Below are 26,889 nucleotides of genomic sequence, written 5' to 3'. Positions count from 1 at the left end.
ACACACACGCCAAGGACACTCCCCCTACACACACGCCAAGGACACTCCCCCTACATACACGCCAAGGACACCCCCCACACACACACACACATGCTAAGGACACTTCCCCCCACACACACACGCTTAGGACACCCCCACGCTAAGAACCCCCCTACACACACGCATGCTAAGGACCCCCCCACATATATGCTAAGGACACTTTCCTACACACAAACACACGCTAAGGACACCCCCACGCTAAGAACACCCCCCCACACGCTAAGGACACTCCCCTACACACACGCATGCTAAGGACCCCCCCACACATATGCTAAGGACACTTCCCTATACACACACGCTAAGTACACCCCCACGATGAGAACACTCCCCTACACACACGCTAAGGACAATCTCCTACACACACGATAAGGACACCCCCTCTACAGACACCCCCACGCTAAGAACACCCCCTACACACGCAAGGCCCCCCCCCCCACTGAGGACACTGCTGATTTTTGTGGGTTTATTGGTTTTATAGAGTAACAGCATCTTATGAAAATCACAGCAAAGCAGTTTCATTAAAAAGATCAGTCCTGCTATTTATTCTCAGAAAGTGTCTGTGCATCGCATTGCATAGGTGGCAGCTGCCTTCACAGAAGACACAGGGCCACAATAATCTATATACAGCTGGGACAGAAGGGGCCACTGTATACATATGTGTATATACACAAACAGCGCTCCTGAATGCTGGGGCACACTGGGCTGGTGCATGTATCACTAATATTGTACCATGGGTCTCACTACTGTCCACTGTGCTACACACGAGGCGTCTGTCGGGGGAACGTGTTAGCAGGTCCCCGTATCCTTTATATAAAAACCCCCCCAAATCTCTGGGACCTGTCTGTAGCGTTCCATCCTGCGCCCTGCGGGATGGGGGGACCTGGGGTGTCTTACTCCAATGTAGACCTGGACACAGGGTCATATTATGGCCGTGTAATGTGGGTAGGACAACTGCCAACGAGTCCCCCTCCAAATGGAGACAGATCATTGGCCAAAGACTCCATGACTTACTGGGACCAGACTGGGGTTGTTATATGTATGTCGGGTTAGGTTGCTTTCCGGCAGCGCCCCTGGTGCCTCCTCCTGGCCGAATCCGCTCTCCCGGGTAGTAGATGCGTAGAGTAGAGGTCCAATCACCGCATTGCTCAGAGAGTGGTGGCCTAGCAGTGGCATGGCGTCTTGCCATCCATCGGACAGAACACAGCTGCACATTTGGTAAGTCAGGGGTTTGCTACTGTGCCGGACGCACTTGGGCCTAGGAATCCTCGAGTCCCGCAATTCTCTGGGCGAGAGGACACGGTAATGAGTTGCAGAGGGCGACAATGACCCACAAGTCTGAAACATGTCCAGGCAAGTGAGGAATGCCAGGGACACTAAGGCCGACTAACAAGATGTTGTCTGTTGTCACCCCAAAAAGGGCATAGGCACTCGAGAAGAAACAATACAGCCCAGTTATGGATGCCACGTCCACATAGGGGCTGTCACTGAGAAGTCCATCGCCTGGGCCACGGCTACCACCTTGCATGAGGTCACCAATCCAGTATGGCCACCACCTGGACGTTATTGAAGAAGTCACTGGACTGTGGCTGCGAGTGTCAACTGGTGTCTTTGTAGTGTTCTGGTGCCACAGAAGGTGCAAATATGGGCGGCGAGATGAAGCTGTGGCCGGACCCGCTCCGTACTGACCAATTCTTTCCCGCGGAGCTTGTACGTGTAGTCCAGTTACAAGGTGTCCGACCAATGGGGAACTAGGACGCTACAAGTGTCATTATAAGGAGACACGCAGCCACGGTCATGTGTAAGTGTTCCCGCTTCGGGCTGGTGCCACTAATACTCTTCTCCAACTTGGGGATTTCTGGGTTAAAGTTACCTGAGATAGCGAGAGAGAGACGGTGTTAGTGCCATGGTCAGAGGCTGGCATACAGGAGCGTGGTGGCTCTCACAGTGTGACAATCAGCAATACTGAGGGTTTGTGTGTCTGCGGCCGAACCATTCAATACTCACAGAGCGTTCCCTATTCTCTCACACCAGTCTTTGCGCTCTGCCACACCGCCACCCCCCTCCTCCTGCGCTCTGCCACACCGCCACCACCCCTCCTCCTGCGCTCTGCCACCCCCCCTCTTGCGCTCTGCCACACCGCCACCCTCCTCCTGCGCTCTGTGACACAGCCACCCCCCCTCCTCCTGCGCTCTGCCACACCGCCACCCCCCTCCTCCTGCGCTCTGCCACACCGCCACCCCCCTCCTCCTGCGCTCTGCCACACCGCCACCCCCCTCCTCCTGCGCTCTGCCACACCGCCACCCCCCTTCCTCCTGCGCTCTGCCACACCGCCACCCCCCTCCTGCGCACAGCCACACCGCCACCCCCTCCTCCTGCGCACACCACCACCGCCCTCTTCCTGCGCTCTGCCACCCCCCTCCTGCGCTCTGCCACACCGCCACCCCCCTTCTCCTGCGCTCTGCCACCCCCCCATCTCCTGCGCACAGCCACACCGCCACCCCCTCCTCCTGCGCACACCACCACCGCCCTCTTCCTGCGCTCTGCCACACCCCTCCTCCTGCACTCTGCCACACCGCCACCCCCCTCCTCCTGCGCTCTGCCACACCGCCACCACTCCTCCTCCTGCGCTCTGCCACACCCCCAACACCCCTCCTCCTGCGCTCTGCCACACCGCCACCACCCCTCCTCCTGCGCTCTGCCACACCGCCACCACCCCTCCTCCTCCTTCGCTCTGCCGCACCGCCACCACCCCTCCTCCTGAGCTCTGCCACACCACCACCACCGCCCCTCCTCCTGTGCACTGCCACACAGTCACCCCCCTCCTCCTGTGCTCTGCCACACCGCCAACCCCCTCCTCCTGCGCTCTGCCACACCACCACCCCCTCTTCCTCCTGCCCTCTGCCACACCGCAACCCCCTCTCCTCCTGCGCTCTGCCACCCCCCTCCTGCGGTCTGCCACACCGCCACCCCCCTTCTCCTGCACTCTGCCACACCGCCACCCCCCTCCTCCTGCGCTCTGCCACACCGCCACCCCCTCCTCCTGCGCTCTGTCACACCACCACCCCCCTCCTCCTGCGCTCTGCCACCCCCTCCTCCTGCGCTCTGCCACACGGCCACCACCCCTCCTCCTGCGCTCTGCCACACGGCCACCACCCCTCCTCCTGCGCTCTGCCACACGGCCACCACCCCTCCTCCTGCGCTCTGCCACACCGCCACCACCCCTCCTCCTGAGCTCTGCCACACCGTCACCACCCCTCCTCCTGTGCTCTGCCACACCGTCACCCCCCTCCTCCTGTGCTCTGCCACACGGCCACCACCCCTCCTCCTGCGCTCTGCCACACCGCCGCCCCCCTCCTCCTGCACTCTGCCACACCGCCACCCCCTCTCCTCCTGCGCTCTGCCACACCGCCACCCCCTCTCCTCCTGTCCTCTGCCACACCGCCACCCCCTCTCCTCATGCCCTCTGCCACACCGCACCCTCCCCTGCGCGTTGCCACACTGCAGCCCCATCTACACCGGGGACTAATGCCCTCAGCAGGAGGCAGGGGGGTATGTCAAACCAAAATTTTTCTACTCTCCTTAAAATAAAATCAAAGGCTACAAATCTCTGTACACGGGGTCCCCTAATCCAAACAGCAGGATACTAGATCCAATGCAGCATCTCCGATCACCAGATCATTTACTGAGTGATCCCTGTAACAGCACCACAGCAGCCCAGACACCCCCTCAACTACCGAGTGACCCCTGTAACAGCCCAGACACCCCCCTTAACTACCGAGTGACCCCTGTAACAGCCCAGACACCCCCTCACCTACCGAGGTAAATGGAAAGCGGTTAATTGTGATCCAGATGAGTGGCCCTGTGGCATTGAAATGAAATAGAAGAATATACTGTGCAGGGAATACTAGTAATGGAATTGGGATGGAACAGCTATCGCACCGCGTACACCGCATAAGAACCAGATTATTTCCAGATTGTCCAGAAGATGGCGCCATATAACCACAAGTCCTCCCCCACTCGTTACCTAGATCCTCAATCTTCACTTCAGGTCCTATCGTGAACTGGGGCAGCGTGGGCGACTGCTTCTCTCCTGAGTGGGCCGCTGCGGAGGAGACACAAACACCATTAGCAAAATATCCCCTTACCCCCAATACACCACAGCCAAATATCCCCTTACCCCAATACACCACAGCCAAATACCCCCTTATCCCCATATACCATCAGGAAATATCCCCTTATCCCCAATACACCACAGCCAAATCACCCCTTACCCCAATACACCAGAGCCAAATACCCCCTTATCCCCATATACCATCAGGAAATATCCCCTAATCCCCAATACACCAGAGCCAACCACCAAATATCCCCTTACCCCCAAATATACCAGAGCCAAATACCGCCTTACCCCAATACACCAGAGCCAAATACCCCCTTATCCCCATATACCATCAGGAAATATCCCCTTACCCCCAATACACCAGAGCCAAATATCCCCTTACCCCAATACACCACAGCCAAATACCCCCTTATCCCCATATACCATCAGGAAATATCCCCTTATCCCCAATACACCAGAGCCAACCACCAAATATCCCCTTACCCCCAAATATACCAGAGCCAAATACCGCCTTACCCCAATACACCAGAGCCAAATACATCTACCAGTAGCAAATACCCCCTTACTCACATCTACCAGTAGCAAATACCCCTTTACTCATACATACCAGTAGAAAATACCCACTTGCGCTATCTATCAGCAGCAAATACCGTTACTCACACCTACCAGTAGCAAATACCCCCTTCATTGCTCACACCTACCAGTAGCAAATACCCCCTTGCTCACATCTACCAGTAGCAAATACTCCCTTGCTCACATCTACCAGTAGCAAATACCCCTTACTCACATCTACCAGTAGAAAATACCCCCTTACTCACATCTACCAGTAGCAAATACCCCCTTCATTGCTCACACCTACCAGTAGCAAATACCCCCTTGCTCACATCTACCAGTAGCAAATACTCCCTTGCTCACATCTACCAGTAGCAAATACCCCTTACTCACATCTACCAGTAGAAAATACCCCCTTACTCACATCTACCAGTAGCAAATACCCTCTTACTCACATCTACCAGTAGCAAATACCCTCTTACTCACATCTACCAGTAGCAAATACCCTCTTACTCACATCTACCAGTAGCAAATACCCTCTTACTCACATCTACCAGTAGCAAATACCCCTTACTCATACATACCAGTAGAAAATACCCACTTGCCCTATCTATCAGCAGCAAATACCGTTACTCACACCTACCAGTAGCAAATACCCCCTTACTCACACCTACCAGTAGCAAATACCCCCTTCCTTGCTCACACCTACCAGTAGCAAATACCCCCTTACTCACACCTACCAGTAGCAAATACCCCCTTCCTTGCTCAAACCTACCAGTAGCAAATACCCCCCTTACTCACACCTACCAGTAGCAAATACCCCCTTCATTGCTCAAACCTACCAGTAGCAAATACCCCCCTTACTCACACCTACCAGTAGCAAATACCCCCTTCATTGCTCACACCTACCAGTAGCAAATACCCCCTTGCTCACATCTACCAGTAGCAAATACCCCTTACTCACATCTACCAGTAGCAAATACCCCTTACTCACATCTACCAGTAGCAAATACCCCTTACTCACATCTACCAGTAGCAAATACCCCTTACTCACATCTACCAGTAGCAAATACCCCTTACTCACATCTACCAGTAGCAAATACCCCTTACTCACATCTACCAGTAGCAAATACCCCTTACTCATACATACCAGTAGCAAATACCCCCTTCCTTGCTCAAACCTACCAGTAGCAAATACCCCCCTTACTCACACCTACCAGTAGCAAATACCCCCTTCATTGCTCACACCTACCAGTAGCAAATACCCCCTTGCTCACATCTACCAGTAGCAAATACCCCTTACTCACATCTACCAGTAGCAAATACCCCTTACTTACATCTACCAGTAGCAAATACCCCTTACTCACATCTACCAGTAGCAAATACCCCTTACTCGCATCTACCAGTAGCAAATACCCCTTACTCGCATCTACCAGTAGCAAATACCCCTTACTCGCATCTACCAGTAGCAAATACCCCTTACTCACATCTACCAGTATCAAATACCCCCTTACTCACATCTACCAGTAGCAAATACCCCCTTACTCACATCTACCAGTAGCAAATACCCCCTTACTCACATCTACCAGTAGCAAATACCCCCTTATTCACATCTACCAGTAGCAAATACCCCCTTACTCACATCTACCAGTAGCAAATACCCCCTTCATTGCTCACACCTACCAGTAGCAAATACCCCCTTGCTCACATCTACCAGTAGCAAATACCCCCTTGCTCACATCTACCAGTAGCAAATACCCCCTTACTCACATCTACCAGTAGCAAATACCCCCTTACTCACATCTACCAGTAGAAAATACCCCCCTTACTCACACCTACCAGTAGCAAATACCCCCTTCCTTGCTCACACCTACCAGTAGCAAATACCCCCTTGCTCACACCTACCAGAATTACTCCACCCCCCACATCACAGTTCCTCTAAAGCAGGCATGTCCAACCTGCGGCCCTCCAGCTGTTGTGAAACTACACATCCCAGCATGCCTTGCAATAGTTTTAGCATTCCCTAATAGCAGTACTATAGCAAGGCATGCTGGGATGTGTAGTTTCACAACATTTGGAGGGCTGCAGGTTGGACATGTCTGCTCTAAAGCCATCTGGGCTAATCACTAGCCCCATATGCTACACAGAACTCCCCCAGGAATTACTCCCCAGCCAGCACCCGTAATACTCACTGGTTGCGCAGCAGACAAACACTTTCATCTTGAGGCAGGAGCGCCGGTGGTTGTGTGTTGGTGTGGCTGTAACATAAGAGGGCAGTCACTACTAGTGTCATAGGCAACACTGGGCACCTCCTGACCCGGCCTATACCCCCCCGGAATGTGGGCAAAGACCAGCTGCTCTGGGTACCTCCTGACCCGGCCTATACCCCCCCGGAATGTCAGCACAGACCAGCTGCTCCGGGCACCTCCTGAACCGGCCTATACCCCCCCGGAATGTGGGCAAAGACCAGCTGCTCTGGGCACCTCCTGACCCGGCCTATACCCCCTGGAATGTCAGCACAGACCAGCTGCTCCGGGCACCTCCTGAACCGGCCTATACCCCCCCGGAATGTGGGCACAGACCAGCTGCTCCGGGCACCTCCTGACCCGGCCTATACCCCCCGGAATGTGGGCACAGACCAGCTGCTCCGGCACCTCCTGACCCGGCCTATACCCCCCGGAACGTGGGCACAGACCAGCTGCTTCGGGCACCTCCTGACCCGGCCTATACCCCCCGGAATGTGGGCAAAGACCAGCTGCTCTGGGTACCTCCTGACCCGGCCTATACCCCCTGCAATGTGGGCACAGACCAGCTGCTCCGGGCACCTCCTGACCTGACCCGGCCTATACCCCCCGGAATGTGGGCACAGACCAGCTGCTCCGGGCACCTCCTGACCCGGCCTATACCCCCCGGAATGTGGGCACAGACCAGCTGCTCCGGGCACCTCCTGACCCGGCCTATACCCCCCGGAATGTGGGCACAGACCAGCTGCTCCGGCACCTCCTGACCCGGCCTATATCCCCCGGAACGTGGGCACAGACCAGCTGCTTCGGGCACCTCCTGACCCGGCCTATACCCCCCGGAATGTGGGCAAAGACCAGCTGCTCTGGGTACCTCCTGACCCGGCCTATACCCCCTGGAATGTCGGCACAGACCAGCTGTTCCGGGCACCTCCTGACCCGGCCTATACCCCCTGCAATGTCGTCACAGACCAGCTGCTCCGGGCACCTCCTGACCCGGCCTATACCCCCCGGAATGTGGGCACAGACCAGCTGCTCCGGGCACCTCCTGACCCGGCCTATACCCCCCCCGGAATGTGGGCACAGACCAGCTGCTCCGGGCACCTCCTGACCCGGCCTATACCCCCCGGAATGTGGGCACAGACCAGCTGCTCCGGGCACCTCCTGACCCAGCCTATACCCCCCGGAATGTGGGCACAGACCAGCTGCTCCGGCACCTCCTGACCCGGCCTATACCCCCCGGAACGTGGGCACAGACCAGCTGCTTCGGGTACCTCCTGACCCGGCCTATACCCCCCGGAATGTGGGCAAAGACCAGCTGCTCCGGGCACCTCCTGACCCGGCCTATACCCCCTGCAATGTGGGCACAGACCAGCTGCTCCGGGCACCTCCTGACCCGGCCTATACCCCCCGGAATGTGGGCACAGACCAGCTGCTCCGGGCACCTCCTGACCCGGCCTATACCCCCCGGAATGTGGGCACAGACCAGCTGCTCCGGGCACCTCCTGACCCGGCCTATACCCCCCGGAATGTGGGCACAGACCAGCTGCTCCGGGCACCTCCTGACCCGGCCTATACCCCCCCGGAATGTGGCGACAGACCAGCTGCTCCGGCACCTCCTGACCCGGCCTATACCCCCCGGAACGTGGGCACAGACCAGCTGCTTCGGGCACCTCCTGACCCGGCCTATACCCCCCGGAATGTGGACAAAGACCAGCTGCTCTGGGTACCTCCTGACCCGGCCTATACCCCCTGGAATGTCGGCACAGACCAGCTGTTCCGGGCACCTCCTGACCCGGCCTATACCCCCTGCAATGTCGTCACAGACCAGCTGCTTCGGGCACCTCCTGACCCGGCCTATACCCCCCGGAATGTGGGCACAGACCAGCTGCTCCGGGCACCTCCTGACCCGGCCTATACCCCCCCCCCGGAATGTGGGCACAGACCAGCTGCTCCGGGCACCTCCTGACCCGGCCTATACCCCCTGCAATGTCGGCACAGACCAGCTGCTCTGGGCACCTCCTGACCCGGCCTATACCCCCCGGAATGTGGGCACAGACCAGCTGCTCCGGGCACCTCCCGACTCGGCCTATACCCCCTGGAATGTTGGCACAGACCAGCTGCTCCGGGCACCTCCTGACCCGGCCTATACCCCCCAGAATGTGGGCACAGACCAGCTGCTCCGGGCACCTCCTGACCCAGCCTATACCCCCCGGAATGTGGGCACAGACCAGCTGCTCCGGGCATCTGCTGACCCGGCCTATATGCCCCTAGTGCCTGATAGGACTATAACCCTATAGAGGACTACACAGCCAGGGGGCCAGACAGGACTATAACCCCCATCATTTTGCACATGATGAGGGTTACCAACATACAGGACTGGAACTTTCTCTCCACAGTAACGTGATTAGAGGATGGGTGCTGCATACAGCCAACAGCTTGCCAGGTAGGCAAGGTGACATCCCAGCAGCTCAAATCACTGCAGTCCCAGCGTAACCAAGGTGATATGGAGGGAGGGGAGGGAATGCCCACAGGACTCGAGGAGGATGCAGGGTAACTGGACGCTGGGACTAGGCCATGTAACCAGTAAGGGAGAACCGTACTCCCTGCGCCCATATAATGTACAGGTGCCACGGTGTTACTTCTCCCACCAGAGTGCCGGGCGTGGTACTCACATATGTAGTAGTATTCGTGGCCAGCGTGGAACTCGTAGCCCAGGGAGAAGGCGCTGTAGCGCTGGAACTTCTCGGAGAATTTGATGGGGTTGTGCTGGGAGTGCGGCCGGTTACACTCCCAGCGTTTGAAGCCCTGACTGATGTTACAAGTTCTGTAGCCCTCGTAATTCACCATGTACAGTATGTACTGCTCCATCCTGTGCTCCGCTATCGTCTCGTTGTAGTGAGGGCAGTAGATATCTAGGTAATCGTTTACATTCACCTGGACCGTATAGCCGTCACGCCGCAAGCTGCAAGACACAGAGAGAGAGAGAGGGGGGCATCAGCGTGGTGTGCGGGGTCTCCCTAATACTATCTATACACATCACACACACACACACTATATACACATTGCACCCTATATACCAGGCATTCCCAACCACGGTCCTCAAGGCACACCAACAGTGCAGCTTTTACTGATATCCAGGCTTCAGCACAGGTGGATTAATCAGAATCACTCACATACTAATTAAGTCACCTGTGCTCAAGCCTGGATACCACTAAAACAAACTGTTGGGTGTGCCTTGAGGACCGTGGTTGGGAATGCCTGCTGTATACCCACATATGCATTATATATACACACAAATACATCTATACACACACACACACACATTCTATACACATTGCACCCTGTATACCTACACAAGCATTATATATACACATTGCATACTACACACATTATAATATTATATATATATATATATATACACACATACAGGTGAAGGATCTGCGCAAGGTTAGCACATAATCAATAGGTTCCGTCTCTCCAGAATGTGGTGCTGCTCACTCCAAATAGGCTTTGTCACGGCCTCAGTAAGGTGCATAGAACAAAAGAAAGGAGGAGCGCACAGGTAAGTATAATTGCACAGTGTTTACTGGAGAAAAGTGTAGGCTCACATACAATTAAATAAGCAGTAATCAGCATGTGTAGGAATCACCATCAGTACGTCAGCTTCATAGCACGGACACCGGAGGACATCCAGGGAACCGGCAGATGGAAACAGCTGCGGCGAAGACGGAGTTCCAGACACGAGGACTGCAAACAGACGGGAACCACAGTGGCAGAGATCCGATACGTCAGGTGACCACGCCCCAACGCGTTTCGTCACTGATGACTCCTGACGAAGTCATCAGTGACGAAACGCGTTGGGACGTGGTCACCTGACGTATCGGATCTCTGCCACTGTGGTTCCCGTCTGTTTGCAGTCCTCGTGTCTGGAACTCCGTCTTCGCCGCAGCTGTTTCCATCTGCCGGTTCCCTGGATGTCCTCCGGTGTCCGTGCTATGAAGCTGACGTACTGATGGTGATTCCTACACATGCTGATTACTGCTTATTTAATTGTATGTGAGCCTACACTTTTCTCCAGTAAACACTGTGCAATTATACTTACCTGTGCGCTCCTCCTTTCTTTTGTTATATATATATATATATATATATATATATATATATATATATATATATATATATATATATATATATATATATATATATATATATATATATATATATATATATATATATATATATATATATATATATATACACATACATACACACACACTCACTATACAATATTTACACATTACACCCTATATACACACACACTATATGGACATTACACCCTATATATACACACACACACACACACACACACACACACACTATACACATTATGCCCCATATACATTATATATGCACATTAAGTTATGAAAAATCCCAGGTCTAGCAACCCGGCAATCTGACCTTGGGTAAAAGAAGAGTTTTACCTGGATCAGACCCGGGTTGCTGGGCAGTGAGAACAGGTGACCCGGGTCCCAATCACACCATAGGTAGTAGCCAGCGCCAGCCTCCTCCCCAGTCCCCCGATGATGATACGCCCCGCTAGAACATCAGAGCCCCAGCTTATTGAAGGGTCGCATCACCTCACAAATGCCGGGTCAATCCCAGGACGGACCCAAGCACAAGCCCTGGGTGCGACCGAGCATTTGCGATGTGAAAGGGGAATCAGCAGGACACAACACGAGCAGGCTTCCACGCGGTCTCTGACACAAATTATATATATATAGCGCTGGATGCATGATGAAGAGACCTGTGAGGGGTATATAGCGCTGGATACAGGAAGGAGACATGTGAGGGGTATATAGCGCTGGACACAGGGAGGAGAGACCTGTGAGGGGTATATAGTGCTGGACACAGGAAGTAAAGACCTGTGAGGGGTATATAGCGCTGGACACAGGAAGGAGAGACCTGTGAGGGGTATATAGTGCTGGACACAGGAAGAGACGTGTGAGGGGTATATAGTGCTGGACACAGGAAGGAGAGACCTGTGAGGGGTATATAGTGCTGGACACAGGTAGGAGAGACCTGTGAGGGGTATATAGCGCTGGACACAGGAAGGAGAGACCTGTGAGGAGTATATAGTGCTGGACACAGGTAGGAGAGACCTGTGAGGGGTATATAGTGCTGGACACAGGAAGGAGAGACCTGTGATGGATATATAGCGCTGGACACAGGAAGGAGAGACCTGTGAGGGGTATATAGCGCTGGACACAGGAAGGCGAGACCTGTGAGGGGTATATAGCGCTGGACACAGGAAGGCGAGACCTGTGAGGGGTATATAGCGCTGGACACAGGAAGGCGAGACCTGTGAGGGGTATATAGCGCTGGACACAGGAAGGAGAGACCTGTGAGGGGTATACAGCGCTGGGCACAGGAAGGAGAGACCTGCGAGGGGTATACAGCGCTGGACACAGGAAGGCGAGACCTGTGAGGGGTATATAGCGCTGGGCACAGGAAGGAGAGACCTGTGAGGGGTATACAGCGCTGGACACAGGAAGGCGAGACCTGTGAGGGGTATATAGCGCTGGGCACAGGAAGGAGAGACCTGTGAGGGGTATATAGCGCTGGACACAGGAAGGAGAGACCTGTGAGGGGTATATAGCGCTGGGCACAGGAAGGAGAGACCTGTGAGGGGTGTATAGTGCTGGACACAGGAAGAGGAGACTTGTAAGGGTTATATAGCGCTGGGCACAGGAAGGAGAGACCTGTGAGCGTTATATAAGCTGGACACAGGAAGAGAACTTTGAGGGGTATATAGTGCTGGACACAGGAATGTGAACTTTGAGGGTATATATAGTGCTGGACACAGGAAGAGGAGACATGTGTGGGATGGCCGCATAGAACAGGTGGTATACAGCTTCAGAAAGTGGGGGGTGGTATACAGTGTCGGATAAAGAGGGGGACGGGGTGGGTGTAGTAGAGGTATGGGCCCCTAGTGCAGGTTGCATACAGCGTCAGAATAAAGGAGGGTGGGGGGGTGGGGGGGTAGTAGAGGTATGTCCCCCCAGTGCAGGTGGCATACAGCGTCAGAATGAGGGGGGCGTTAGAACTGAGCGCAGTAGGCAGCATCTGGTGCCCGATGAGATTCTATGTAAATTGCAGTTCCACAGTCAGAAAGAAACACTTGTCCCAAAACCCAGCATCTGTCCTACATCAGGAGCCAGGAGAGCTGGGAACAGAAGGCGTCTCAGCTCCCGGCACCAACCATCACCGTGACGACAGAGAAGAACAAGGCGGCGCAAGCTGCGGGCCCTGGGCTATCGGTGTGACATATCTGGGACAGGCAGAGAAAGCGCACTGCCATATCCATCCGTGGGGCGAGAAGAAGCCCCCCAGAGAAATCATAGGGACATCAAGGGTGAGATAACCGGCTACCCCCAGAACTACGTGCTGGTGCTGGTCAGGCATGGCCTAGTTACTGGTGTAAGATCGGGCAGGCTGGTACTCTTATTGGGCACAGAGGTGGCGGCAGAGATGCCTACGGATAGGATCTCAGGCAGCGTAATGATCCACACATACACCCCCCCCTCAATGTCCCTATTTGTCAGAGGTTCTGCCTTCCTTCCCAGAGACCAAATCCACTGAGACCGCTGCTCACCAGCCCAGTCTGCGCTCTCCAGCCTCCTCCCGGAGCCACAGGCGGCCTGGAGAGGAGACACCGGGAGGGCACGGACATAGGATGGAATATGGGGTGATACCAGCAGCTATAGAACGGGGAGAGGAGCACACAGATAACACAGGTTTACACCCCACATTCATGCAGCAATACACACTGGTTATAGTGCAGAGGGGGAGAACCCCACAGTGTATGGGGGTCTGTATGCGGCAGGATAAGGCCATCCACTACGCGCACAGTGCCACAGATCTCCTGCACATAAATAATTGAGCGCGCATTAGAAGGACGATACATCAGGCGGGCAGCTGTGAGCCTGAATGACGCGCTGAGGAATCATTCAGGACGGGAGCATCAGCTGAAGTGGTCCCAACACTGCTGACCCCCTGACGTCAGCTCCTCATTAATACAGACTGCCATGCACACGTTCACCTCTGACCTCACCACCACAGGGGCCAGTGACCGCAGCACATGGCACCAATCCGAGTCACGTGATGCCACCAGTACTCAGGGCTATGGGAGGGGTGCAAGCTCCGTCCTACGGACATTCGGGAGACCATAGCGAGAGACTCACAGGGTGACAAAGCCACCATCACCTCAGGTTCGCAGCTGGAAGGGTGACCCTCCATTATTCAGGCCGCCCCACACTAATGGCTCCTTCTTGTAGAACAGCGTGTAACCGGCTCCTGCAGATGAGGGGAATCCATTTTACAGAAAATAACTATTGTCCAGCTGTCAGATGCTATCGATTGGCGCATCACGTGGCTCCGGAGGCAGAGGGCTGTGATCAGCATCCCAAGCAGGACCACCAAGGCCGGCCTTCTGCTGCCAATGTACCCTGCAAGCTGCTATTCCAGGGAGGGAGCCACTGGCTCAGCTCCGACATTCTGCAAAGCGCCTCCGCTCTCGCCCTAAGCACCTAGAATGTGCATATTGGCAGGACTGCGGGCACGTGGAGGAGAGGCGCGGGGCCGGACTGCGGGCTCGCGGAGGAGAGGCGCGGGGCCGGACTGCGGGCACGCGGAGGAGAGGCGCGGGGCCGGACTGCGGGCACGCGGAGGAGAGGCGCGGGGCCGGACTGCGGGCACGCGGAGGAGAGGCGCGGGGCCGGACTGCGGGCACGCGGAGGAGAAGCGCGGGGCCGGACTGCGGGCACGCGGAGGAGAGGCGCGGGGCCGGACTGCGGGCACGCGGAGGAGAGGCGCGGGGCCGGACTGCGGGCACGCGGAGGAGAGGCGCGGGGCCGGACTGCGGGCACGCGGAGGAGAGGCGCGGGGCCGGACTGCGGGCACGCGGAGGAGAGGCGCGGGGCCGGACTGCGGGCACGCGGAGGAGAGGCGCGGGGCCGGACTGCGGGCACGCGGAGGAGAGGCGCGGGGCCGGACTGCGGGCACGCGGAGGAGAGGCGCGGGGCCGGACTGCGGGCACGCGGAGGAGAGGCGCGGGGCCGGACTGCGGGCACGCGGAGGAGAGGCTCAGGGCCGGACTGCGGGCACGCGGACGACAGGCGCGGGGCAAGACTGAGGGCATGAGGAGGACAGGCGCAGGGCAGGACTGCGGGTACGCGGACAGGCGCCGGGCAGGACTGCGGGCACGCGGAGGACAGGCGCAGGGCAGGACTGCGGGCACGCGGGGAAGGGCAAGGACTGTGTTGCGTGGGGGAAAGGTGCGGGGCAGGACTGCGTGTATGCGGGGGGAAGGGCAAGGACTGCGTGTGCGTGGGGGAAAGGAGCGGGGCAGGACTGCGTGTATGCGGGGGAAGGGCAAGGACTGCGTGTACGCGTAGGAAAGGCGCGGGGCAGGACTGCGTGTGCGCGGAGGAAAGGCGCGGGGCAGGACTGCGTGTGCGCGGAGGAAAGGCGCGGGGCAGGACTGGGTGTGCGCGGAGGAAAGGCGCGGGGCAGGACTGCGTGTGCGCGGAGGAAAGGCGCGGGGCAGGACTGCGTGGAAGCGGAGGAAAGGCGCGGGGCAGGACTGCGTGGAAGCGGAGGAAAGGCGCGGGGCAGGACTGCGTGGAAGCGGAGGAAAGGCGCGGGGCAGGACAGCCCGCACAGGGGAGAGGCGCGGGGCAGGACAGCCCGTACAGGGGAGAGGCGTGGGGCAGGACAGCCCGCACAGGGGAGAGGCGCGGGGCAGGACAGCCCGCACAGGGGAGAGGCGCGGGGCAGGACAGCCTGTACACGGGGGAAGCGCAGGGGAGAACAGCGTGTACAGGAGAGGCGCAGGGTAGGACAGCGTGTACAGGGAGAACAGCGTGTACAAGGGAGGCGCAGGGCAGGACAGCGTGTACATGGGGAAGAGGCGCAGGGCAGGACAGCGTGTACATGGGGAAGAGGCGCAGGGCAGGACAGCGTGTACATGGGGAAGAGGCGCAGGGCAGGACAGCGTGTACATGGGGAAGAGGCGCAGGACAGCGTGTACATGGGGAAGAGGCGCAGGACAGCGTGTACATGGGGAAGAGGCGCAGGACAGCGTGTACATGGGGAAGAGGCGCAGGGCAGGACAGCGTGTACATGGGGAAGAGGCGCGGGGCAGGACAGCGTGTACAGCGAAGAGGCGCAGTGCAGGACAGCATGTACACGGAGAAGAGGCGCGAGGCAGGGCAGCAGGTGTAGGGCAGCAAGCATAGAGGAGAGGTGCAGGACAACGTGTACAGGGGAGAGGCGCAGGGCAGGACAGCGTGTACATGGGGAAGAGGCGCGGGGCAGGACAGCGTGTACAGGGAAGAGGCGCAGGGCAGGACAGCGTGTACATGGGGAAGAGGCGCAGGGCAGGACAGCGTGTACATGGGGAAGAGGTGCAGGGCAGGACAGCGTGTACATGGGGAAGAGGTGCAGGGCAGGACAGCGTGTACATGGGGAAGAGGCGCAGGGCAGGACAGCGTGTACATGGGGAAGAGGTGCAGGGCAGGACAGCGTGTACAGCGAAGAGGCGCAGTGTAGGACAGCATGTACACGGAGAAGAGGCGCGAGGCAGGGCAGCAGGTGTAGGGCAGCAAGCATAGAGGAGAGGTGCAGGACAGCGTGTACAGGGAAGAGGCGCAGGGCAGGACAGCGTGTACATGGGGAAGAGGCGCAGGGCAGGACAGTGTGTACAGCGAAGAGGCGCAGGGCAGGACAGCATGTACACGGAGAAGAGGCGCGAGGCAGGGCAGCAGGTGTAGGGCAGCAAGCATAGAGGAGAGGTGCAGGACAGCAGGTGCTGGGGAAGTATGAGGCAGTAAAGGTACAATGTAAGGTGGAAACGGCAGACAATAAAACAGGTTGGGCCTGTAATCTGCCGGTTTGACCATTGTTCCCGGGCTCATACATCGGTAAAATGGCAGATTATCCTAATTATTTACAGTAGACCCTATTTAGGGTGGTGCCACCCACAGCACCACCAGAGCCACCAGTGACAGGAGACATACTGTATGGTTCCCTCTGTGCAGACGCAAGGACGTGCGCGGACGGAGCATAATCTGCTGAATACTGATCACCTGGCTCTGTGCCGCACAGGAGTCACCCCAGGAGTTGAGGAAAGAGCCCCCTATACCCGTACAGAGGCCCTTGTAAAACCCCAATATCCTACACAGAGTTACTCATGTCACACACACATGATGGGCCATTATCTCCCCCTTACACCCCATTGCAGCCCTCCTGCCATCATTGCCTCATGGGACCCCAATATCTTGCCCATGTCACACACAGGATGGGCCATTACCCAACCCCCCCATGTATGTAAATGATGTTCAGGGCACAGGCAGTAGGAGCTGAGCAGTCACTGAGTCACCAGCAGGCGAGGCAGAGAGCACCTTGTCCTCAGACACGCTGTATATCACCTGCAGACACTGGAGTGTGGCAGCGAATAGCTGGGACCTTTCTGACGGGTATTCCATCACAGAGAGCTCCTTTATGCTGGGAGGAAAGCCCAGAGGAACCTGGCAGCACCAGCCGGTGTATACCCCGGGACAGAGCACGGCAGACGGCCTCCATCTTTAACACAAACTCATTATCCTGTTGGCAGGACTCGAGGAGACAAATCATTGCCAAGCCGTCTGGATCTGTCAGCAGCCAGCCCTCCCCAAGCCTCCCCATCAGGTGTGCAAGAGCGACTTGGAGAATCCTCCGGGGAGGAAGCACAAAGTGACTGAACAAAGGGATTACATCTCGAGAGAGGCGCCGCAGCTTCCCCACGATCACCGTCACGCTCTGCCCCAGCTGAGGCGCCCTCCCATAATCACAGCTGCCAGTCTCCCTCTTCCCCCAAACAGGATTCAGGAAGCTTCAACTGGAGGATACAGCGGCGACAGAGCAGGGAGCGTCCTGATACAGTGCAATGGTGGACACATCGCAGATTGCCATGTAACTACTGCGCAGGCGTGTTAGGTCTGGGACCCTTCTATTGCGCAATTGTCACTATTATATGAGATGGTGTCTGATTACTGGCTGAACAGAAATGGTTGGGGTTTTTATGATTGAAATAGGTAAAAAATATTGATTTATAATCATCCAACAAGAGATTGAATCCAGCTCCTCCTCTCCACAGCCATACACAGGGAAGGCAAGGGCGGCTCTTCCCCTCCGCAGCTGCATTCTCACAAAAGGGAAAGTGAGGGCGGCTCCGACTCAACTGCTGCAAACAGGGAAGGCAAGGGCAGCTCCTCCTCTCTGCAGCCGTCGCTGCACAGGGAAGGCACACAGGGAAGGTAAGGATAGCCCCTCCTCTCTGCAGCTGCCGATGCGCACAGGGAAGGTAAGGATAGCCCCTCCTCTCTGCAACCGCCGCTGCACACAGTGAAGGTAAGGATAGCCCCTCCTCTCTGCAGCTGCTGCGCACAGGGAAGGTAAGGATAGCTCCTCCTCTCTGCAGCTGCTGCACACAGGGAAGGTAAGGATAGCTCCTCCTCTCTGCAGCTGCTGCACACAGAGAAGGTAAGGATAGCTCCTCCTCTCTGCAGCCGCCATACACAGGGAAGGTGAGGGTAGCTCCTCCTCTCTGCAGCACACAGGGAAGGGCAGCTCATCCTCCCTGCAGCCGCCGCTGCACACAGGGAAGGTAAAGATAGCTCCTCCTCTCTGCAGCCGCTGCTGCACACAGGGAAGGGCAGTTCCTCCTCTCCAAGCCCGCTACTGCACACTGGAAGGTAAGGATAGCTCCTCCTCTCTGCAGGCGCCAGTGCACACAGGGAATGTGATTGCGCCTCCGCCTCTCCGCAGCTGCACACAGGGAAGGGCAGCTCCTCCACTCCGCACCCGCCAGTGCTCACAGGGAAGGTAAGGGCGGCTCCTCTCTGCACCCGCCAGTGCTCACAGGGAAGGTAAGGGCGGCTCCTCTCTGCATCGGCCAGTGCTCACAGGAAGGTAAGGTTGGCCTGCATTTGATCTGTGAGAAGTTGCAGCTACTCATGATCTGCTTGAACCACTGAATTAAACTCACTGACAGTACCTCATGCTTCCCCATATCTAACGTAAACTACCAACTGTCAGTGTATAGACTCCGAAGCACTAATGGACGTGACCAAAGCCCGAGGCAGAGCACTTCCAGATGTCCCCAGCTCACAGGCTGCATCCTCATCAATATTGGTTTACGTAGAAAACAAAATGGCTGCTGCCGCTGTACCTCCATTAATAAGCACTTAAGACAAGATGTGTGAGGAGAACCCATCACTGGAGAAGACGACGCCTGGGAAATTCTCCTCCACTGATGCAACGCAGAACCTCTCTCAGCACCATACAGTGTGGCGGGCCTGCCAGCCATCTTAGCAGCCAGATGTGTACATTTATTTGAGCAAAATGGTCTCCAGAGGAAGAAAGTGCAGATTATGCCAATCAGAGGTCAGAGAGATGTGATTCAGAAGCGGCTCCATCACCTTGCAGTTACCGTGTTCCCTGGCCTAGATCAGGACCCATCCCCTCAGCTGCAGGGACCGCGCACAACGTCCTCATTTTATGGTAAATGAGCTATACAAGATTCTTGTTCCCAGTGAGTAATGGGGGAGTGGGATACAAGGAGACGCTCACAGATCAGACGTATCCCCCAAGGTATTGTGTGTATTCCCCGCTTCCTAATTAAACGTTGCATCAGTATTCAGCGGAGAGGCGCCGGGGTCATCGGAGGAACCTCTCTTAATTCAATCAATCACAATACCAACCGACTCAAGGGCTCTATCACAAAGACTTCCGTGTAGTTCTCCTCCATTTCCAGCACTTCAGCCTAATGAGCGCTTCCGTACAGCAGTAGCCCCAGCGTGGGGGGGGGGGGTATTACACAAGGGGCCCCCAGATTGCCTTCCCTGTCACCCCTCAGTGCTGGGTAAGCAGGGCAGGAGCTGTGCCTCAGGAGGCACCACATGTTACAGGCCTGAGAGAAGACACATCTTCTGCAGTTACCATTGCAGGCAGCAGAGAACAGAAAAGGAAATGTCTTATTAATATGCTCCGAGCCCCCCTGGGGGGCAAACGTGCAGCAGAGGAGACTGTCAGGTATCTGCTCCCATGGGGCAGACAATGTCCTCTGAACAAACAAGATCATCGCTGGGGAGATGATGGGAGCAGATGTGACCAGGACAGTCCTCCAGGGGGAGGGGGTAGAACACAAACAAGGACGTCCTGGAGCCAGTAAACATGGCGCAGGTGTGGCACTGGGAGCCTGAGGGTCAGTACACCGGTGCCACAGCCTGAAACCTGCAATGCCTTGCACGGGGTAACCACACACAGTGCCCACGTGCGCCATAGCCCTACAGTGCGATTGTTATCAGCACAGATAAACATTGCATGAGGCATGCCGTGCCTCCTGCCTCCCTGACTGATAGCTGCAGAAAGCCACAGCCCCGAGCGGTTCTACACCGTGACCCCAGCCTTGTGGCGAATTGGCTGGAGCTAATCTCCTGGTTTCCCACACGCTAATGAGCCTCAGAGAACGGCGCGCAGAGGATTTCGCACCCTGTTCAGATGAAATCCCTTTTTATTTTCTTAATGCCGTAAAGGGCGGCCTTCCGGGATAGCTCGTCATTGATTAAGAGCTTCGCACTCAGCAGACAATCCCAGGCCTGAATAGCGGTGGCGTCTGATCCCCGCTGCCGCCCGTGACCCTGCGGTCCTGCCCAATTAATTATTAACCTGTCTTTCATGCCGGCTCGCGGAGGCTCCACGCTGCTGGTTGATGCTTGAATTAAAAGCCAGCTCAATGTTTCGCTAAATAAACGAGTGTGTATTTCACAGACGTCCTGAGCCATGGACTGGGAGGGGGGGGGGCAGCGGCTGCTGCGTCGGCATGTTCCCGCGGGTGCATGTGTCTGTACAATACGCTACTTGTAGCTGTAAGATAATACAGCCCAGCCTGTCATCTCCTGTATTGGATAATTACCGCAAGCCCTCGCTCAGGGGGGTTCTCCTGTCCCTCACTGGAATCTGACCCAATTACATGCCTAACATCTCAAACTGGCTTGTCGGAGGTGTCGCCTGCCACCGCAGAGGTCGCCCCGCAATGCCCATCTCAGAAGATCGCTGAGAGAGATAGTGGTGTAGACTACTCTCCCGTACATTGAGGAATGGCAGTTAGGAGCTGGATGGCCGATACGTTATCACTTGGGTATCACTTGTTAAAGTGTAATACATCTGCCCCAATGTCTGGTAAGGAATCGGTTCCACAAACTGCCCTCCAGGCTAGAGAGCCCAGCACTATACAGAACGTACTACATGGCATGTGCATGGTAGACCAGGGAGCTTACACTCACCAATGCGGGACACTATAGTCAGAGCAACATTGAGGACTCGCTCATTCAATGTTACTGAACCAGTAATCTACGAGGGACCGCAACAGACAACTGGTGCGGACGACCAGGTGCCAGGACAGCGGGGTACCTGGGCACGGCCACCTGCAGGAGTACATCAAGCTCTGGCCACTTTGGATCCTGTTAAGCGATTGTACTGCTGTGCTGTGACCTTGGCGTCCTCGTGTCCCTGTCACTCACAGCTGGATCCGGCTGAGCGATATTTCCGATTGGATGAACAAAGCAGCAGCAGAGAGGACCGGTCGGTGTCGGCAATGCAAATGTGCACGCAGCAAGTAGGGGTCTACCCCCAGACCTTCCAAACATGTCACTCTCCTGGTAACCCAAGCAGTGAGACGGATGGCAGAGACATCTCCACATGGCTGAGTATGGAGATCAGACCCCACCAGCTTCCCGATGTCCTCCAAGCCGTAGTCAGACAGGATAGCCATATTGTCCTGTAACCATTACACAGCACTGCGCAGACTATCCATCACCGCACGCTTCCATATTGTCCTGTAACCATTACACAGCGCTGCGCAGACTATCCATCACCGCACGCTTCCATATTGTCCTGTAACCGTTACACAGCGCTGTGCACATTATCCATCACCGCACGCTTCCATATTGTCCTGTAACCATTACACAGCGCTGCGCAGACTATCCATCACCACACGCTTCCATATTGTCCTGTAACCGTTACACAGCGCTGCGCAGACTATCCATCACCGCACACTTCCATATTGTCCTGTAACCGTTACACAGCGCTGTGCAGATTATCCATCACTGATCGCTTCCATATTGTCCTGTAACCGTTACACAGCGCTGTGCACATTATCCATCACCACACACTTCCATATTCTCCTGTAACCATTACACAGGCGCTGCGCAGACTATCCATCACCGCACGCTTCCATATTGTCCTGTAACCATTACACAGCGCTGTGCACATTATCCATCACTGATCGTTTCCATTTTGTCCTGTAACCGTTACACAGCGCTGTGCACATTATCCATCACCGCACGCTTCCATATTGTCCTGTAACCATTACACAGCGCTGCGCAGACTATCCATCACCGCACGCTTCCATATTGTCCTGTAACCGTTACACAGCGCTGTGCAGATTATCCATCACCGCACGCTTCCATATTGTCTTGTAACCGTTACACAGCGCTGTGCAGATTATCCATCACCGCACGCTTCCATATTGTCTTGTAACCGTTACACAGCGCTGTGCAGATTATCCATCACCGCACGCTTCCATATTGTCCTGTAACCAACACACAGCGCTGTACAGACTATCACTGCACGCTTCCATATTGCCATGTAACCATTACACAGTGCTGTGCAGATTATCCATCACTGCACGCTTCCATATTGCCATGTAACCATTACACAGTGCTGTGCAGATTATCCATCACTGCACGCTTCCATATTGCCATGTAACCATTAAACAGTGCTGTACAGACTATCCATCACCGCACGCTTCCATATTGTCCTGTAACCGTTACACAGTGCTGTGCACATTATCCATCACCGCACACTTCCATATTGTCCTGTAACCAATACACAGTGCTGTGCACATTATCCATCACCACACACTTCCATATTGTCCTGTAACCATTACACAGCGCTGTACAGACTATCACCGCACGCTTCCATATTGTCCTGTAACCGTTACACAGCGCTGTGCAGACTATCCATCACCGCACGCTTCCATATTGTCCTGTAACCGTTACACAGCGCTGTGCACATTATCCATCACCGCACGCTTCCATATTGTCCTGTAACCGTTACACAGCGCTGTGCAGATTATCCATCACCGCACGCTTCCATATTGTCCTGTAACCGTTACACAGCGCTGTGCAGATTATCCATCACTGATCGCTTCCATATTGCCATGTAACCATTACACAGTGCTGTACAGAATATCACTGCACGCTTCCATATTGCCATGTAACCATTACACAGTGCTGTGCACATTATCCATCACCGCACACTTCCATATTGTCCTGTAACCATTACACAGTGCTGTGCACATTATCCATCACCACACACTTCCATATTGTCCTGTAACCATTAGAAAGGGGATCATCAGTCATGTACACGACCCCTGGACACACAGTTGCCACGTGGCACATGGAGGGAAACGTCAGTCAGGTACACATCCCCTGGACACAGAGAGGCCACGTTGCACAGGGAGGGGGGACGTCAGTCAGGTACACGTCCCCTGTATCAGAGATGCCACGTGGCACAGGGAGGGGGGATGTCAGTCAGGTACACGTCCCCTGTATACAGAGAGGCCACGTTGCACAGGGAGGGGGGACGTCAGTCAGGTACACGTCCCCTGTATACAGAGAGGCCACGTTGCACAGGGAGGGGGGGACGTCAGTCAGGTACACGTCCCCTGTATACAGAGAGGCCACGTTGCACAGGGAGGGGGGACGTCAGTCAGGTACATGTCCCCTGTATACAGAGAGGCCACGTTGCACAGGGAGGGGGACATCAGTCAGGTACACGTCCCCTGTATACAGAGAGGCCACGTTGCACAGGGAGGGAGAAGTCAGTCAGGTACACGTCCCCTGTATACAGAGATGCCACGTGGCACAGGGAGGGGGGACGTCAGTCATGTACACGTCCCCTGGAAGTCTATCCTGTTCTTACAAGGTCGTGAAGTCTCCTGTAATATCCATGCAAATTACCTAGGAGTCATTAGATGTAGCAGGCCAGGCTGAGCGGAGCCGACGCGCTAATTGCAGTGGATGAAGTGCTCAGTGTGTGTGGCCCAGCAGCATGCAAATCACAACGGGCAGTGCCAACATCAGCCTGGGCACCACACATCAAGGGGCCTGAGGTGTATGCGTGCAATACACGACTGTGTGTGTGTATATATATATCCTGCACAGTAGCACCCGCCAGGCTGGACACCCATCGGCAGTAACCGCTTAATGCTCTGTTACGAGGAAAGCTGCTGACACAGCGTTAGAGACTTCCATCAGCCCTATTACAGCGCGCCGACACATTGTACGGATCTGCCCAACAAGAAGCTGTTAATTAACCCCTTCAATCTCCATGACTAATGAGATGAACCTGACTAATGATTAATTAACAGCAGGTAACGCGGAGACGTTTATTCCAGCAGATGATACAGGACTGACAGCGGCAGGCACACAACACGCTGCCACGCCGCAGGAACATATATTACCTGACGGGCGCAGAGCGGAGGCCAGAGGAAGCACGGTGTACGGGCGCAGAGCGGAGGCCAGAGGAAGCGCGGTGTACGGGCGCAGTGCAGAGGCCAGAGGAAGCGCGGTGTACGGGCGCAGTGCAGAGGCCAGAGGAAGCGCGGTGTACGGGCGCGGTGTGGATATCGCAGAACTGTCTACTGTCCCAGCTGCCCCTCAAACAGGGGAGGATTCTATTGGTTTATCACAGCCGCAGCTCCCCCTAAAGGCCGTCATACACTAGGGTCATCTGGGCACTTTCCATGCCTGTACGATATATCGGATGAAAAGGGTCATATTGCATGTGTTTCAGCTGTGATTCTGAACTGTGATTGCATACGATGTACTGTATGTGATCCTCTGGCCAAGGAGGCAGCCGGCAGTTCCAGGTGGAATCATATGAGAGTTGCGGCTAGGATCGGTAAGGGCAAAGGTTGGATGGGGAGGGTCCCCGGTAGGAGCTGCGGCTGGGATGGGGAGGGTCCCCGGTAGGAGCTGCGGCTGGGATGGGGAGGGTCCCCGGTAGGAGCTGCGGCTGGGATGGGGAGGGTCCCCGGTAGGAGCTGCGGCTGGGATGGGTCCCCGGTAGGAGCTGCGGCTGGGATGGGGAGGGTCCCCGGTAGGAGCTGCGGCTGGGATGGGGAGGGTCCCCGGTAGGAGCTGCGGCTGGGATGGGGAGGGTCCCCGGTAGGAGCTGCGGCTGGGATGGGGAGGGTTCCCGGTAGGAGCTGCGGCTGGGATGGGGAGGGTCCCCGGTAGGAGCTGCGGCTGGGATGGGGAGGGTCCCCGGTAGGAGCTGCGGCTGGGATCGGGAGGGTCCCCGGTAGGAGCTGCGGCTAAGGAGATGAACACAGGAGCCAGATGACGAATAGATAAATCCTAGCCCAGTAATGAACACGGCTCGCACAGACACCAGCTCTCCATAAATCAGCTTTATGAGGTCATTTGGAAGCTGGCAGAGATTTGCACATTCAGAGTAATTTGAAAGGAGTTGGGGAACGACGCCAGATAAAAAGGTTTTATTATTATTAGGGAGCAGACTCCCACACACATCCTGGGGGGAGAGTCGTGCACTCATGCCAGATGTAGACTGTAAGCTCTGCGGGCTAGGGCGTGGCACATTGCTGCCCATCACACAGTGTATACACACCCCGCGGCCTGTCTGCAGGACCTATGCCCAGCCCTGACCGGAGCGGCCCCTGCCAGCACCACTGTACAGGGACAGGCAGGAATCTGGGATAAAATATTCCATTTCTGGTTTCCCATTATGAATTATTCATCGGGGGACTTGTTCTGCATTTATTCCCACACATCAAAGCCGCAGTGTCAGGGTATCGGGCCCCGGCAAGGAGCCCGCGACCTTCCGAGTGCATGGCTTTGATGTGCTGCACAATGCTGAGGACCTGTAATGTATGGATATAGGGAGAACGCGAGGAGTGCAGCGCGGGGGGTTGGGGAGACGATACTGGACGTACGGAAGTGCAGTGAGCGCTCATGTGGATGATGAGACGTCGCTATAATGGGATATAAATGAGGTAGAACGTGTACAAATAATCACTCATTTCCCTCAGAGAATAGCTGGGGGAATACACCTACGGTACAAACTGCCCGGGCAACAGGGCCACATTACACTACTGTACGTACGCCGCCTGTATCCGTCCGCAGAGATGTCTGCTAATACGGCTAATCCTCACAAAACACAATATTTATGGTAATGAGATGGAGAATTATCCGTCATTAGGCCCCGTATCAGCCTGAGCGGAAATAATCATATTTAGCGGAATTATCTGCCGGCTACTGACATACATGGATGGGGATAGATCACACATGTGCTATCTATCTATAGCGTGCGTTACTGGGGTGAGGCCGGAGATACCCGCAGGTCAGCTGGGCCATACGCAATGCTCCGGTCTGATCTGCCATTACAGGACACAAGATGGCAGCCGACGCCGTCTGACAGCACCTATCACCGGGCAGGGGAAGACCTACTGGGGGTGTAGCGGGAATAGGACTGCTCATGCCAAGCACAATCATATACTGTATGTTATTCCTCCATCAGGAATCTACACCAGAGGGCAGCTCCGCAGCGCCACCTGTAGGCCCGTAACCGGTACTGCAGAGGTCGCAGGGCGAGGCAGGACATGTGGCTGTATAAGGAGATTCGTACTGCGTGACCCAGCCACGTACTCCGCAGCCTGAGCCACATTCTGCTCCCAATAATACACAGCACGCCATGCCGCCAGAAGGGATAGTGTGCCACTCAGGAGCAGATTGTAAGCTCTTAGGGCTGTGGAAG

General features: G+C 55.8%; 1 protein-coding gene across 1 annotated transcript in view; it reads right to left on the bottom strand.

The window, feature by feature from the left end:
• Positions 1–488: 488 nt before the first annotated feature.
• The window catches only part of EFNA3 (ephrin A3), a 50,042-nt gene continuing 23,641 nt past the window's right edge, over positions 489–26,889 (bottom strand). Inside the window, exons 2-5 of the mRNA XM_083165999.1 lie at positions 9,624–9,913; positions 6,901–6,966; positions 4,064–4,141; positions 489–1,909 (exon numbers count right to left, since the gene is read on the bottom strand). Coding sequence (XP_083022125.1) covers positions 1,788–1,909; positions 4,064–4,141; positions 6,901–6,966; positions 9,624–9,913 — 556 coding nt within the window. The 3' untranslated portion in view covers positions 489–1,787. The remainder of the gene's footprint in view (positions 1,910–4,063; positions 4,142–6,900; positions 6,967–9,623; positions 9,914–26,889) is intronic.

This window comes from Crinia signifera, chromosome 12 (genome assembly GCF_055691185.1).
Source record: "Crinia signifera chromosome 12, ASM5569118v1, whole genome shotgun sequence".
NCBI lineage: Eukaryota > Metazoa > Chordata > Amphibia > Anura > Myobatrachidae > Crinia > Crinia signifera.
This window is presented reverse-complemented; position numbering and strand designations above follow the sequence as displayed.